The sequence below is a fragment of the Heterodontus francisci genome, chromosome 1 (genome assembly GCF_036365525.1).
Source record: "Heterodontus francisci isolate sHetFra1 chromosome 1, sHetFra1.hap1, whole genome shotgun sequence".
Lineage (NCBI taxonomy): Eukaryota > Metazoa > Chordata > Chondrichthyes > Heterodontiformes > Heterodontidae > Heterodontus > Heterodontus francisci.
Genome location: NC_090371.1, coordinates 16093918 through 16111439, shown reverse-complemented (window position 1 = coordinate 16111439; position 17522 = coordinate 16093918). Strand labels below are relative to the sequence as shown.

At 47.5% G+C, this 17522-nt stretch overlaps 1 protein-coding gene across 9 annotated transcripts in view; it reads left to right on the top strand.

The window, feature by feature from the left end:
- LOC137373915 (coiled-coil domain-containing protein 166-like) overlaps positions 1–17522 on the top strand; it is a 73677-nt gene that overhangs the window by 47159 nt on the left and 8996 nt on the right. For 8 of the 9 annotated variants that reach the window (XM_068039862.1, XM_068039545.1, XM_068039726.1 and 5 more), the window contains one exon: positions 1317–1493. The exons of the other annotated variant lie outside the window; for it this stretch is intronic. In XM_068039862.1, coding sequence (XP_067895963.1) covers positions 1317–1493 — 177 coding nt within the window. The remainder of the gene's footprint in view (positions 1–1316; positions 1494–17522) is intronic. 9 annotated transcript variants of the gene reach the window in all.

The following is a 17522-nucleotide window of genomic DNA, read 5'->3' as shown; positions in this document are numbered from 1 at the left end:
GTTGGAGGCCAAACATCTAAACCCCAGACATCACTGCAGGGGTTCCTCAGGGTAGTGTCCTTGGCCAAGCTATCTTCAGTTGCTTCATCAATAAAACCTTCCCTCCATCGTAAGGTCAGAAGTGGTTGATGATTGCATTGTGTTCAGTACCATTCGCAACTCCTCAGTCTGTGCCTGCATGCAGTAAGACCTGGACAACATTGAGCTTGGGCTGATAAGTGGCAAGTAAAATTTGCACCACCCAAGTGCCAGGCAATGAGCATCTCCAAATAGAGGGAATCTAACCATCTTCCCATCACTGAATCCTCCACCAAAATCCCGAGGGTTGCCATTGGCCAGACATTTAACCTGGAATAGCCACATAAGCACTGTGCCTACGAGAGCAGGTCAGAGGTTGGGAATTCTGCAGCGTGCAACTCACTTCCTGATACCCCAAATCCTGTCCACCATTTTCAACACACGTCAGGAGTGTGATGGAATACTCTCCACTTGCCTGGATGGGTGCAGCTCCAACCCCACTGACGAAGCTCGACACCATCCAGGACAAAGCAGCCCGCTTGATTGGCACCCAATCTACCACCTTCAACATTCACTATCTCCACCACCAACGCACAGTGGCAGCAGTGTGTACCATCTACAGCAACTCACCAAGCCTTCTTCGACAGCACCTTCCAAACCTGCAACCTCTGCCACCTAGAAGGACAAGGGCAGCAGATGCATGGGAACACCACCATCTACAAGTTCCCCTCCAAGTCACACACCATCCTGACTTGCAACTATATCGTTGTTCCTTCACTGCTGCTGGTTCAAAATTCTGGAACTCCTTTCCTAACAGCACTGTGGGTGTACCTACCCCACACTGACTGCAGCGATTCAAGAAGGTAGCTCACCACCACCTTCTCAAGGGAAATTATTGATGGGCAATAAATGCTGGCCTAGCCAGCGACGCCCACATCCTATGAATGAATAAAAAAAAGTCCCATTCTACTCAATCTCATCCCAGGAATCAATCGTTGTAGTTCCTCTAAGACAAGTATATCCTTGCTTAGGTAAAGAGCCAAACTTTACACACTAAATGGAGTTGAGGTGTAGATCAGCCATGGTGTAACTGAATGGTGATCCAGACTTGAGTGGCTGAATAGCCTCCTCCTGTTCTTGTGCTCGGGTAAAATACAGAGCCACTGGGAACTGTCTGTAGAACTGGACCCCAGTGAGAGCTAGGGTGACCATGGGAAGGAGGATAAATTAACTTCATAGAGAGAAATAAAACTAAGTGGTGAAAAACTTGTTTTATACGTTTCTGCCGTCCCCATCAGGACCTGCGGGAGCAGCAGCTGGCCAGGATCAGTGAGCTGGAACAGGTGGTGATGGATGCACGGGCCAAGCATGCACAGTGCGTGCACGACCTCAAACTCAACTTCAACAAGGAGAAGGCCGAGTATAAACAGAGCGCCAGGAAGATGGTCAAACTGCTAGAGAAGGAGGCAAACAAGGTGAGCAACAAAGGGCTGGAAATTTCAAACTCTGAGACCACATTGAAACAAAGCAGCTGGCAAAACTGTCAAGCGTTTTTATGTGGAAAGCATTTATCAGTGTTATTGTTCCTGTCATCTTTCCTTCACCCTCTTCTCCCCTCTTTCCCCACCTCCTCTCTTCCCCCACCCTCCCCCACTTTGGTCTGTGCCCTTGCTGCAGTTCTCTAGCGCAGTGTTGGAAGTCACTCAGCCCATGTGGCTTCCAGTACTAATGAATTCCATATTAATACATAGAAATACATCAAAGTTACAGCATGGAAAAAGGCCATTCGGTCTAATCACTCCATGTCAGTGCTTGCCCTCCCTGCGAGCAGATAGTCCTGCTCACATTTCCCACCCTGTTCCCATGTCCCTTCAATCTCATTTTATTTATTGCACGCTGCTATCTAATCTTGAAAGCTGGCATAATTTCTATCTCAACCACTCACCCTGGAAATTAATTTCGGTCTCACACCTCTGTTATGAAGAAGCTTCTCCTGCTCTCTGATTTAAATCTTTTAACATGTATTCATGAATCTACAGTCCCTCATTCTTGAGCCCTCAACCATTGGAAACAGTCAAAGAACAAAGAACAGTACAGCACAGGAACAGGCCATTCGGCCCTCCAAGCCTGCGCCAATCTTGATGCCTGCCTAAACTAAAATCTTCTGCACTTCTGGGGTCCGTATCCCTCTATTCCCTTCCTATTCATGTATTTGTCAAGATGCCTCTTAAACGTCGCTATCGTACCTGCTTCCACCACCTCCCCCGGCAGCAAGTTCTAGGCACTCACCACCTTCTGTGTAAAGAACTTGCCTCGCACATCCCCTCTAAACTTTGCCCCTCGCACCTTAAACCTATGTCCCCTAGTAACTGACTCTTGCACCCTGGGAAAAAGCTTCTGACTATCCACTCTGTCCATGCCGCTCATAACTTTGTAAACCTCTATCATGTCGCCCCTCCACCTCCGTCGTTCCAGTGAAAACAATCCGAGTTTATCCAACCTCTCCTCATAGCTAATGCCCTCCAGACCAGGCAACATCCTGGTAAACCTCTTCTGTACCCTCTCCAAAGCCTCCATGTCCTTCTGGTAGTGTGGCGACCAGAATTGCACACAATATTCTAAGTGTGGCCTAACTAAAGTTCTGTACAGCTGCAGCATGACTTGCCAGTTTTTATACTCTATGCCCCGACCAATGAAGGCAAGCATGCCGTATGCCTTCTTGACTACTTTATCCACCTGCGTTGCCACTTTCAGTGACCTGTGGACCTTTACGCCCAGATCTCTCTGCCTGTCAATACTACTAAGGGTTCTGCCATTTACTGTATACTTCCCACCTGCATTAGACCTTCCAAAATACATTACCTCACATTTGTCTGGATTAAACTCCATCTGCCATTTCTCCGCCCAAGTCTCCAACCGACCTCTTTCCTGCTGTATCCTCTGACAATCCTCATGACTATTCGCAACTCCACCAACCTTTGTGTCGTCCGCAAACTTACTAATCAGACCAGCTACATTTTCCTCCAAATCATTTATATATACTACAAACAGCAAAGGTCCCAGCACTGATCCCTGCGGAACACCACTAGTCATAGCCCTCCATTCAGAAAAGCACCCTTCCACTGCTACCCTCTGTCTTCTATGACCGAGCCAGTTCTGTATCCATCTTGCCAGCTCACCTCTGATCCTGTCTTCTTCCATTTGCCAGGAACTCTCAGCACGTGGACTAAAATGCTGAATTTCACAGGTGAGGTGAGAGTGACTTCCCATAACATCAAGGCAGTATAATGTAGCATCAAGAAGCCCTAATCAGGGAAAGCTCTTCACTGGTTGGAGTCATACATACCACAAAGGAAGATGGTTGTTGTTATCGATGTGCTGGCAAGAAAGAGGAGTTGAGGTCTGGGGCAGATCATCCATGATCTTAATGAATGGCAGGGCAGGGTTGAGGGGCCGAATGGCCTATCCTGCTCCTATTTCTTATGTCCTTATGTTATTGGAGGGCAATCATCTCATCTCCAGGACATCATTGCAGGAGTTCCTCAGGGTAGTGTCCTAGACCCAACCATCTTCAGCTGCTTCATCAATGACCTTCCCTCCAACATAAGGTCAGAAGTGGGGATGTTCACTGATCATTGCACAGTGTTCAGTACCATTCGCAACTCGTCAGATACTGAAGCAGTCCGTGCCTGTATGCACCAAAACCTGGACAACAGTCAGGCTTGGTCTGATAAGTGTGAAGTTACATTGAGAGAGTGGTTAGCAAAGCATTTGGGATCTTGGTGTTCATAAATAGAGGCATAGAGTACTAAAGTAGGGAAGTTATGCTGAACTTTTATAAAGCTCTGGTTAGGTCCCAACTAGAGTATTGTGTCTCGCTCTGCGCACCACACTTTAGGAAGGATGTGAGCGTCCTTGAGAGGCTGCAGAGGAGATTTACCAGAATGGTTCAGAGATGGGGGATTTTAGTTAAAAGGTTAGGTTGGAAAAGCTGGGGTTGTTCTCCTGGAGCAAAGGAAATTGAGGGGAAATTTGATGGAGTTGATGAACCATCTTGGCCTCCTCCTGAAGTCCCCAGCATCACAGATGTCAGACTTCAGCCAATTTGATTCACCCCACATGATATCAAGAAACGACTGAAGGCACTGGATACTGCAAAAGCTATAGGCCCTGAAAATATTCCGGCAATAGTACTGAAGAGCTGTGCTCCAGAACTTGCCCTGCCGCTAGCCAAGCTGTTCCAGTACAGCTACAAACACTGGCATCTACCCGGCAATGCGGAAAATTGCCCAGGTATGTCCTGTACACAAAAAGCAGGACAGGTCCAACCCGGCCAATTACCGCCCCATCAGTATACTCTCAATCATCAGTAAAGTGATGGAAGGTGTCATCAACAATGCCATCAAGCAGCACTTGCTTAGCAATAAAAGAGCTGAACACAAGAGGTGAGGTGAGAGTGACTACCCTTGACATCAAGGCAGCATTTGACCGAGTATGGCATCAAGGAGCCTGAGCAAAACTGGAGTCAATGGGAATCGGGAGAAAACGCTCTGTTGGTTGGAGTCATACCTAATGCGAAGGAAGATGGTTGTTGGACATCACTGCAGGAGTTCCTCAGGATAGTGTCCTAGGCCCAACTGCTTCAATGAACTCCCTTCAATCATAAGGTCAGAAGTGGGGATGTTCGCTGATGATTGCACAATGTTCATCGCCATTCGCGACCCCTCAGATACTGAAGCAGTCAGTGTAGAAATGCAGCAAAACCTGGACAATATCCAGGCTAGGGCTGATAAGTGGCAAGTAACATTTGCGCCACACAAGTGCCAGACAATGACCATCTCTAACAAGAGAGAATCTAACCATCTCCCCTTGACATTCAATGACATTACCATCGTTGAATCCCCCACTATCAACATCCTAGGGGCTACCATTGACCAGAAACTGAACTGGAATAGCCACATAAATACCATGGCTACAAGAGCAGGTCAGAGGCGAGGAATCCTTCGGCGAGTAACTCACCGCCTGACTCCCCAAAGCCTGTCCACCATCTACAAGGCACAAGTCAGGAGTCTGATGGAATACTCTCCACTTGCCTGGATGGGTGCAGTTCCAACAACACTCAAGAAGCTCGACACCATCCAGGACAAAGCAGCCCACTTGATTGGCACCCCATCCACAAACATTCACTCTCTCCACCACGGTGGCAGCAGTGTGTACCATCTACAAGATGCACTGCAGCAACGCACCAAGGCTCCTTAGACAGCAACTTACAAACGCGCGACCTCTACAAACTAGAAGGACAAGGGCAGCAAATGCATGGGAACACCACCACCTGCAAGTTCCCCTCCAAGTCACACACCATCCTGACTTGGAACTATATCGCCGTTCTTTCACTGTTGCTGGGTCAAAATCCTGGAACTCCCTTCCTATTAGCACTGTGGGTGTACCTACCCCACATGGACTGCAGCGGTTCAAGAAGGCAGCTCACCACCACCTTCGCAAGGGCAATTAGGGATGGGCAATAAATGCTGGCCTAGCCAGCGACGCCCACACCCCATGAATGAATACAAAACAAAAGAAATTTTTTAAGCAGTGAGTGGCAATGTCCTGGCACTCGCTGCCCATGAGAGTGGTGGAAATGGAGACAATCAATGATTCAAAAGGAAATTGGATGAGGACTTGAAGGAAATAAACTTGCAGGACTATGGGGATCGAGCAGGAGTGTGGGACTGACTGGATTGCTCCGTGGTGCGCCGACATGGACTTGATGGGCTGAATGGCCTCTTTCTATGCTATAAATGACTCTATGACTCAGGTATCTTTCTGATAAGCCCACGCTGCACTCCCTCCAAGGCCAGTATATCCTTGTATGGGTAAACCTAATGAGCACTAATGCTGCGTAAGACGAGTTTCTGGAGTGTGTTAGAGATGGTTTTCTAGAGCAGTATGTTGAGGAACTGACTAGAGAACAGGCTATTTTAGATCTAGTGTTATGTAATGAGAAAGGACTAACTAATAATCTTGTTGTAAAAAACATTTAGGGATGTGTGACCTAATATGATAGAATTTTACATTGGCTGCATTTGCTGACAACGCAACCACTAGGTGGCACAGTACTAGCACATGCGCAAATGCAGCCTCATCCACTGAAACGTCACTGTCTGCGACCTCTCAGGCCGCTGCCACTGATAAAGATGGCGCTGCTCAATTTGTCACAAAAAATAAATTCAACCTGAAAATCCCCTCAAGGGCTGCTGTCGCCCCCTAACCCGCCCCCAACAGTCTCCCGCTCCCTCCTGCCATTGCGCTTCTCTTCACCGCTCCCTCCTGTGCCCGTCTCCTCGCTGTTTGCTCCCTACTGCCTTCACTTAGCCACTCGCTCTGGCCTTGCTGCTCCCCCTTCCTCTGGCCACTCGCTCCCCACTTTTCGCTTTCCCCCCTCCCACCCCCAACCCATTCTCCTTCCGCTCGTCCCCATCTACCTCCCCTCCACCCCGCTCTCCGGCCACTCGCTCCAGGCCATGCTGCTTCCCTCCTCTCAGCCATTCGCTCCCACGTTCAATCGTTCCCCACCGTGCCGCCCGAAGTAGCAACGTGGGCTGTGAGGGGTGATGGGGCGACATGAGGGCGAGTGGCCAAGAGGAGGGAAGTGGAGCAGCCTGGAGCTAGCAACCAGAGTAGGTGGGGGGAAAGTGGGGAGCAAGCAGCCGGAGGGGCAGGAAGCGGAAAGCGAGCAGCCGGAGAGCTGGGTGGGTGAGGAAGTGATGAGTGGAGAACGATTGGCCAGGGGAGGGGTAGGGGGAGCAGTGGAGAGGTCTGGTGCAAGTGGCTGAGGGGGGAAGTGGCTGGTGGGGAGGAGGGGAGAAAGTGGCGAGGGTGGGAGCGAGTGGTTGAGAGGGGGGAAGCGGGGAGGCCTGGAGCGAGCAGTCGAGGGGGTAGAACGGCTGGTGGGGTGGGAGCGAGTAGCTGAGGGGGGGAAGTGGGCGGGGGGTGTGAGTGGCTGAGGGAAGATGGCAACGTGGCGAGGAGTGAGCGGTCCAGCAGGGGTGAAGCGGCGATTGAAGCAGGGATGGTGGGAGGGAACAGGTTACAGGGGAATGGAGGTGGCTATTGAGGGATGAGAACGTCATTGTATGGTGAAGTCATGCGCGCATTCATCCTGGCAAGCTGGCAAATGTTCGAACGCACTGATGACGTCGTGATCGCTGTGCGCACGGGCATGCAGGCCCCCACCTGCCAAGAATGAGGCATATTAATTTCACCACATGGACATTAAATTTCAAGTTGTTGCTGGGAAGAATAGAAGGCCTGTTACAAGGACTGCCAGACCTTGACTGTAAAAAACACATTTACATACTAACAGACATTGAAGGCAGGGAAGTGCATGACATTCCCTGCTGAGATGATACAATACGCAGAGCCAAGACGTGGTCAGATCAGTTAGTCACATGCCTAAGCTGCTTGGCAACCTGGGGGTTTCTGAATTGTCCAATTTGAACTGAGACTCTGGAGAAAACTGTTTGCTCTTGGATTGAAAAGACCTCTCCTGGCTTGCTCGCCACAGCCTCTCCTGTGTGCTCCCATCTCTTTCACACAAGCCTCTGAATCCACTGAAGACACATGAACCCAAGAGAGAAAAGTCTCCTACAGCAAACAAGGTTTGAGAAGAATACTGGGCCCCAACGAAAAGCAAGATCTACCTACAATCAAGGACTCTACAGTGAGCTCGAAGACCCATAACAAAAACTCTTCAGATATTGCCTCAAACCTTTCCATTTTCCTTTTCTTCTGCTCTTTTCTGTCTCTATTTGCATGCTAGTGTGGGCGCATCGTGTACACCCAGTCTGCGTTTGGTCTCCCCAATGTAGAGGAGACCACATTGTGAGCAGCGAATACAGTATACTACATTGAAAGAAGTACAAGTAAATCGCTGCTTCACCTGAAAGGAGTGTTTGGGGCCTGGGATAGTAAGGAGAGAGGAGGTAAATGGGCAGGTATGACACCTCCTGCGATTGCAGGGGAAGGTGCCATGGGAAGGGGATGAGGTGGTGGGGGTAATGGAGGAGTGGACCAGGGTGTCGCGGAGGGAATGATCCCTTCGGAATGCTGACAGGGGAAGGGAGGGGAAGATGCGTTTGGTAGTGGCATTACGCTGGAGGTGGCGGAAATAGCCGAGGATGATTCTTTGGATATGGAGGCTGGTGGGGTGGAAAGTGAAGACAAGGGGAACCCTGTCACAGTTCTGAGAGGGAGGGGAAGGGATGAGGGTAGAAGTGTGGGAAATGGGCCGGACCCGGTTGAGGGCCCTGTCAACCACAGTGGGGGGGATTCCTCAGTTGAGGAAAAAGGAAGACATATCAGAAGCGCTGTCATGGAAGGTAGCATCATCGGAGCAGATGCGTCGGAGACAGAGAAACTGGGAGAATGGAATGGAGTCCTTACAGGAGGCAGGGTGTGAGGAAGTGTAGTCGAGGTAGCAGTGGGAGTTGGTGGGCTTATAAAGGATATTAGTAGGCAGACTATCCCCAGAGATGGAGATAGAGAAGTCGAAGAACGGAAGGGAAGTGTCAGAGATGGACCATGTAAAGGTGAGAGAAGGGTAGGAATTAGAAGCAAAGCTGATAAAGTTTTCCAGTTCGGGGCGCGAGCAGGAAAAGGCACCGATATAGTCATCAATATACTGGAAGAAGAGTTGGGGGAGGGAGCCTGAGTAGGATGGGAACAAGGAATGTTCGACATATCCCACAAAAAGACAGGCATAACTAGGACCCATGCGGGTACCCATAGCAGCACCTTTTACTTGAAGGAAGTGAGTGGAGTTGAAGGAGAAGTTGTTCAATGTGAGAACAAGTTCAGCCAGGCAGAGGAGGGTGGTGGTGGATGGGGACTGGTTGGGCCTCTGTTCAAGGAAGAAGCAGAGAGCCCTCAAACCGTCCTGGTGGGGGATGGAGGTGTAGAGAGATTGGGCGTCCATAGTGAACGGGAGGCGGTTGGGACCAAGAAATTGGAAATTGTCAAAATGACGTAGGGCATCAGAAGAATCACAGATGTAGGTCGGAGAAAAGGGGAGAAAAGATAGAGTCAAGATAGGAAGAAATAAGTTCAGTGGGGCAGGAGCAGACGGACACAATGGGTCTGCCGGGACTGTCCTGTTTGTGGATTTTGGGAAGGAGGTAGAAACGGGCTGTCCGGGGTTGTGGGCCTATGAGGTTGGAAGCTGTAGAGGGAAGATCTCCAGAGGAGATGTGGTCAGTGACAGTCCTGTGGACAGTAGCTTGATGTTCAGTGGGGGGGTGATGGTCCAGAGGGAGGTATGAAGAAGTGTCTGTGAGTTGGTGCTGAGCCTCTGCAAGGTAGAGGTCGGTACGCCATACAACAGCAGCACCACCCTTGTCTGCAGGTTTGATGACCATGTTGGGATTAGACCTGAGAGAACAGAGTGCCTCAAGTTCATAGGGGGACAGGTTAGAGTGAGTGAGGGGGGGCAGAGAAATTGAGATGACCAATGTCTCGCCGACAGACCTATTGGCCTTATATCAGTAGTGGGTAAAATGTTAGAATCTATTCTAAAGGATGTGATAAATGGACACTTGGATAATAATGATCTGATTGGGCATAGTTAGCATGGATTTATGAATGGAAAATCATGTTTGACGAACCTGTTGCAGTTTTGTGAGGATGTTACTGACAGAATTGATAAAGGGGAGTTGGTAGATGTGGTATACTTGGATTTTCAGAAGGCTTTTGATAAAGCCCCTGGCAGGAGGTTGGTGTGCAAAATTAAAGCACATGAGATAGGAGGTAATAAAGATTAAGGATTGGTTAATGGGCAGAAAGCACAGAGTAGGAATAAACGGGTCATTCTTGCGTTGGCAGGCTGTGACTCGTGGAGTACCGCAGCGATCAATGCTTGGGCCCCTGATGTTCACAATATATATATCAATGATTTGGATGTGGGGACCAAATGTAATATGACACAAAACTAGGTGGGAATGTGTGTTGTGAGGAAGATGCAAAGTGGCTTCAAGGGAATTTGGATATTTAGTGAGTGGGCAAGAACTGGCAGATGGAATATAATGTGCAAAAATGTGAGGTTATCCATTTTGGTAGGAGGAACAGATGTGCAGAGTATTTCTTAAATGGTAAGAGATTAGTAAGTGTAGAGGTACAAAGGGACCTGATGGTCAAGAGGCTGACTTCGGAAAAAGTTTTAGTTTCAATTTGAACTGTTAAAAAAGCCAGTTGCTGCTCTGCCTGCCTGGAGAAGACAACTCATATCTCTCTTGAAAAGAAATCATGTATTTCTAATGTGGCAGATTCCTATTTCCTCCTGTATTTGAAGGAACCCTGCATCTTTGAAGGAACTTTGCATCGAACATGTGGGTGCTGAAACCTTGTTGCTGCCTTCCTGCTGTAAGACTTATTTGGAGCCTCCTGTTGCTACATCTCTTGGAAAGCCTACCCAAATGATCTTCAACATCGCCTGGAAGGGACTGTTCTGGGAAGATCCCAGTGACAGCCGCCTATTTGCATTTGGGACACCTAACCAACAACGGACATCTTTTCATACCTTCTTTTCAGCCTGTGTTTTTTAAAAATTCCTTCTATTTCTTTGTAACAGCTGTAAACAAAAATGCCTCATCAATAAGTCACTGAAAGCTAACATGCAGGTGCAGCAAGCAATTAGGAAGGCTAATGGTATGTTAGCATTTATCACAGAGCATTTGAGTACAAGAGTAGTGAAGTCTTGCTTCAATTGTACAGAACCTTGGTTAGACGGCACCTGGAGTACTGTGTGCAGTTTTGGATCCTTACCTTAGGAAGGATATTATTGCCATAGAGGGTGTGCAACAAAGGTTCACCAGACTTGTTCCTGGGATGGCGGGACTGTCCTGTGAATTGAGATCAGGGAAACTGGGCCTGTATTCTCTAGAGTTTCGAAGAATGAGAGGTGATCTCATTGAAACCTACAAAATACTGAAAGGGATAGACAGGATAGATGCAGTAAGATGTTTCCCTTGGTTGGGAAGTCTAGAACCAGGGGACACAATTTCAAAATAATGGGGAAGCCACTTTGGACAGAGATGAGGAGAAATTTTTATTCAGAGGGTTGTGAATCTTTGGAATTCTCTACCCCAGTGAGCTGTGGAAACTCAGTCATTGAGACTGACAGATTTCTAAATACCAATGACATAAGGGGATATGGGAATATTGTGGGAAAAAGGCATTAACGTGGATGATCAGCCATGATCATATTGAATGGCGGAGCAAGCTCGATGGGCTGAATGGCCTACTCCTGCTCCTCTGGTCCCTAGGTGTGGTACCAAGAACTGCTCACAGTATTCCAGGTGTGGTCTAACCAGGGCTTTGGTTAGCTGAAGCTTGACCTCTACTCCCTTGTATTCTAGTACTCTAGATATGAAGGCCAACATTCCATAACTCTTTTTGATTATTTTCTGTACCTGTTCATGACATTTTAATGATCTGTGTATCTGTACTCGCAAGTCTCTGAACCTCCACTGTTCCTTGCTTTTCACCATTTTGAAAATACCCTGTACTATTCCATTCTGTTCTATTTTGATCCAAAATGGATGACTTCACATTTGCCTGCGTTGTTACGAGTGCTTCCATTTCTTCCATTTTTTGTTAAACTTTGAGAATTTGTGTTTTAAAACTGAAAAATTCCATAGATGCTGGAACTTCAGATTTTTTTTAAGGAAGGTCACCAGAGGGTTTGGTCTGAGTTTGAACTGTAAACAGTTACTGGAAGGAACCTGTTTTCAAATAACACAGCAGGGTTGTTTTTGACTTGGAGTGATGTTTACAAAGAAGTGACAAGCCAAGATTTATGGTTGTCAAGAGGCTGACCTCAGAAAAAGTTTTAGTTTCAATTTGAACTGTTAAAAAGCCAGTTGCTGCTGAGCCTGCCTGGAGAAGACAACTCATATCTCTCTTGAAAAGAAACCATGTATTTCCAATGTGGCAGATTCTTATTTCCTCCTGTATTTGAAGGAACCCTGCATTGGACATGTGGGTACTGAAACCTTGTTGCTGCCTTCCTGCTGTAAGACTTATTTGGAGCCTCCTGTTGCTGCATCTCTTGGAAAGCCTACCCAAACTGATCTTCAACATCGCCTGGAAGGGTCTGTTCTGGTTGTGTGTATGTTTTACTTCATTATTGGTTAAAACCTGGTTTATAATAAACTGATAAATGTTGTTGTTTATTAAAGAAACCTGGTTGGTGTGCTTTATTCTGGGGAAAGATAGAGTATATGATTGTTTCGCTAAGTAGGAAAATTTAAATATATGTTGTGACCTGTGGAGAAGTGGGACTAGAATAAACAGTGCACTCCTCCTGCCTCGGTCAAAACAACATTGAAATCCATTTGCCGTAGTTTTGCCTATTCACTTAATCTACCATCATTGTAATTTTATGCTTCCATCTACACTACTTACAACACTGCCTATCTTTGTCATCAGCAAACTTGCCTATATGGCTTTCTATCCAATCATCTAAGTTGTTAATAAACGCAGTGAATAGTTGAAGCTCCAACACGATCCTTGTGCGTCAACACCAATCACATCCTGCCAATTAGAGTACCTGCCCATTATCCTTACTCTCTGTCCCCTGCTGCTCAGCCAATTTCCTAACCAGGTCAATAACTTTCCTTCAGTTTCATAAATTTCAACTTCAACTGGCAGTCTGTTAGGAGAGATGTAACGAAATGCTGTCTGGCAGTTCATATAAATAACATCCATAGACATTCCCCTGCTCATCACTTGAGACACCTCTTCAAAATTTCAGTCAGGTTCGTCTGGCATGACATACTCTTTACAAATCTATCTTGGCTCTCTCTCATCAGCTGAACATTTTCAAGATGTTCAGTCACCCGTCCTGTAATTATAGACTCTAGCAATTTCCCCACAACAGATATGAGGCTAACTGGTTGATTACCTGGTTTGTCTCTGTCATCTTTCTTAAATAGTGGAGTAACGTGCAATTTTGCAATCGAAAGAAATGGTTCCCGAGTTGGGCGAACTTCGGAAAAATATAATTATAGAGCCATAGTCACTGAGTCATAGAGTCGTACAGCATAGAAACAGGCCCTTCGGCCCACCGCGTCCATGCCGAACGTGCTATCCAGGACGTCCTCAGCATCGCGGATGCTCCACAGTGAATCCACCTGCAGCTCCAGCTCCGTAATGCAGGTAGCCAGTAGCTGCAGATGGATACACTTCCTGCACACATGGTCATCAGGGACACTGGAAGCGTAGGAGGAGCATATCACGGGGCTGAGCTCTCCTGTCATGACTTACCCTTAGATTAATTAGTTACTCCCTGAATTAAAAAATACTAATTACACTAGGGGCCTTGTTCTACCCACTCCAATCTAAAGTCCTTAATAAGCTACACAGGGGTGGCACAGTGGCACAGTGGTTAGCACCGCAGCCTCACAGCTCCAGCAACCCAGGTTCAATTCTGGGTACTGCCTGTGTGGAGTTTGCAAGTTCTCCCTGTGTCTGCATGGGTTTCCTCCAGGTGCTCCGGTTTCCTCCCACAGCCAAAAGACTTGCAGGTTGTTAGGTAAATTGGCCATTATAAATTGCCCCTAGTATTGGTAGGGGAATATAGGGACAGGTGAGGATGTGGGAGGAATATGGGATTAGTGTAGGATTAGTATAAATGGGTGGTTAATGGTCGGCACAGACTCGGTGGGCCGAAGGGCCTGTTTCAGTGCTGTATCTCTAAATCTAAATCTACACTGAATTAAAAACACACTTTAGTAGTACTCACCTTATCACCAGAGGTTTTTTTCTCAACAAAAAAAAAACTTTCCCATTTTTTAAAAGATATTTAAATGCACTAACAGCAGTGACTCACCAACCATTCAGCTTGCCGCTCTCTGTTGGCTTTTTTTTTTCACAATTACGGCATGCTGGAAGAGCTCCTGTCCGCTCCGCTCCCAGAAGGTAAGAGCATCCGCAATGGTCTCACCGACTTCCTTTAAAACCATGGGATGGAAGCCATTAGATCCTGGGGATTTGTCACTGTTTAGTGCCATTATTTTCTTCATTGCTGTTAATTTGCTTAAATTACATTTAGTCATACCCTGTCCATCATTCAGAATATTTCTTGAGGTTTCTGGCATGCTGACCTCTTCATCTACTGTAAATACTGAGGCAAAGTAATTATTCAACAGGTGACAATATCACCGTTATCAGTTTGCAAGAGGCTCCTGATGACTCTCCTTTTCCTAATATATTTTGTAAAATCTTTGTATTTTGCTGACCCTTGCAAGCTATTTTTCATAGTCTCTTTTTATAGCACTATCTTTTTTTATTCATTCAGGGATCTGGACGTCGCTGGCTAGGCCAGCATTTATTGCCCATCCCTAATTGCCCTTGAGAAGGTGGTGGTGAGCTGCCTTCTTGAACCGCTGCAGTCCATTTGGGGTAGGTACACCCACAGTGCTGTTAGGAAGGGAGTTCCAGGATTTTGACCCAGCAACAGTGAAGGAACGGCGATATAGTTCCAAGTCAGGATGGTGTGTGACTTGGAGGGGAACTTGCAGGTGGTGCTGTTCCCATGCATTTGCTGCCCTTGTCCTTCTAGGTGGTATAGGTTGTGGGTTTGGAAGATGCTGTCTAAGGAGCCTTGGTGCATTGCTGCAGTGCATCCTGTAGATGGTGCACACTGCTGCCACCATGCGTCGGTGGTGGAGGGAGTGAATGTTTGTGGATGGGGTACCAATCAAGCGTGCCGCTTTGGCCTGGATGGTGTCGAGCTTCTTGAGTGTTGTTGGAGCTGCACCCATCCAAGCAAGTGGAGAGTATTCCATCAGACTCCTGACTTGTGCCTTGTAGATGGTGGACAGGCTTTAGGGAGTCAGGTGGTGAATTACTCGCCTCAGGATTCCTAGCCTCTGACCTTCTTTTGTAGCCATGGTATTTATATGGCTACTTCAGTTCAGTTTCTGGTCAATGGTAGCCCCTATGATGTTGATAGTGAGGGATTCAGCGATGGTAATGCCGTTGAATGTCAAGGGGAGATGGTTAGATTCTCTCTTGTTGGAGATGGTCATTGCCTGGCACTTGTGTGGCGCGAATGTTACTTGCCATTTATCAGCCCAAGCCTGGATATTGTCCAGTTCTTGCTGCATTTCTACATGGACTGCTTCAGTATCTGAGGAGTCACGAATGGTGCGGAACATTGCACAATCGTCAGCGAACATCCCCACTTCTGACCTTATGATTGAAGGTAGGTCATTGATGAAGCAGCTGAAGAAGGTTGGGCCTAGGACACTACCCTGAGGAATTCCTGCAGTGATGTCCTGGAGCTCAGATGATTGACCTCCAACAACCACAACCATCTTCCTTTGCGCTAGGTATGACTCCAGCCAGCGGAGGGTTTTCCCCCTGATTCCCATTGACCTCAGCTTTGCTAGGGCTCCTTGATGCCATACTTGGTTAAATGCTGACTTGATGTCAAGGGCCGTCACTTTCACCTCACCTCGAGTTCAGCTCTTTTGTCCATGTTTGAACCAAGGCTGTAATGAGGTCAGGAGCTGAGTGGCCCTGGCTGAACCCAAACTGAGCATCATTGGGCAGGTTATTGCTTAGCAAGTGCCGCTTGATGGCACTTTCGATGACACATCCCATCACTTTACTGATGATTGAGAGTAGGCTGATGGGGTTGTAATTGGCCGGGTTTGACTTGTCCTGCTTTTTGTGTACAGGACATACCTGGGCAATTTTCCACATTGCTGGGTAGATGCCAGTGTTGGAGCTGTACTGGAACAGCTTGGCTAGGGGCACGGCAAGTTCTGGAGCACAGGTCTTCAGTACTATTGCCGGAATATTGTCAGGGCCCATAGCTTTTGCAGTATCCAGTGCCTTCAGTCATTTCTTGATATCACGTGGAGTGAATCGAATTGGCTGAAGTCTGGCATCTGTGATGCTGGGGACTTCAGGAGAAGGCCGAGATGGATCATCAACTTGGCACTTCTGGCTGAAGATTTTTGCAAATGCTTCAGCCTTATCTTTCGCACTGATGTGCTGGGCTCCCCCATCATTGAGGATGGGGATATTTGTGCAGCCACCTCCTCCAGTTAGTTGTTTAATTGTCCACCACCATTCACGGCAGGATGTGGCAGGACTGCAGAGCTTAGATCTGATCCGTTGGTTATGGGATCGCTTAGCTCTGTCTATCGCATGCTGCTTGCACAGTTGGCATGCAGATAGTCCTGTGTTGTAGCTTCACTAGATTGACACCTCAGTTTGAGGTATGCCTGGTGCTGCTCCTGGCATGTCCTCCTGCACTCTTCAATGAACCAGGGTTGGTCTCCTAGCTTGATGGTAATGGTAGAGTGGGGGGTATGCCGGGCCATGAGGTTACAGATTGTGGTTGAGTACAATTCTGCTGCTGCTGATGGCCCACAGCGCCTCATGGATGCCCAGTTTTGCATTGCTAGATCTGTTCGAAATCTATCCCATTTAGCACGGTGATAGTGCCACACAACACTTTGTTTTGTTTCCCTTTGCTGTTTTTTGTATTACATTTGCCAGAATCTGCACTTCTTTTGCAATTTCTGTACATTTTTTCTTTTAGTTTTATGCTATTTCTCACTTTTTTATTTGTTCATGGGAATCAGGCATCGCTGGCTGGGCCAGCAGTTAAGGCCCATCTCTAATTGCCCTTGAGAATGTGGTGATGAGCTGCCTTCTTGAACCACTGCAGTCCATGTTGGCTAGGTACACCCACAGTGCTTTTAGGAAGGAAGTTTTTGACCCAGTGACAGTGAAGGAACGGTGATATAGTTCAGGATGGTGTGTGACTTTGAGGGGAACTTGCAGGTGGTGGTGTTTCCATGCATCTGCTGCCCTTATGTTTCTAGGTGGCAGAGATTGCGGGTTTGGAAGGTGCTGTCTAAGGATCCTTGGTGCGTTGCTGCAGTGCATCTTGTAGATGGTACACACTGCTGCCACTGTGTGTCAGTGGTTGAGGGAGTGAATGTTTGTGAATCAGTGTTTGTGCTAATCAAGTGGGCTGCTTTGTCCTGGATGGTGTCGAGCTTCTTGAGTGTTGTTAGAGCTGCACCCATCCAGGCAAGTGGAGAGTGTTCCATCACACTCCTGACTTGTGCCTTGTAGATTGTGGACAGGCTTTGGAGAGTTAGGAGGTGAGTTACTCACTGCAGGATTCCTAGCCTCTGACCTGCTCTTGTAGCTACGGTGTTTATATGGCTACTCCAGTTCATTTTCTGGTCAATGGTAACCCCCAGGATGTTGATAGTGGGGTAATTCAGCGATCGTCATAGAGTCACAGAATCACAGAATAATACAGTGCAGAAGAGGCCCTTTGGCCCATCGAGTGCACCGATGCATTAAAGACACCTGACCTGTTTACCTAATCCCATTTGCCAGCACTTGGCCCATAGCCTTGAATGTTATGACGTGCCAAGTGCTCATGCAGGTACATTTTAAAGGATGTCATGGAGTTTTCC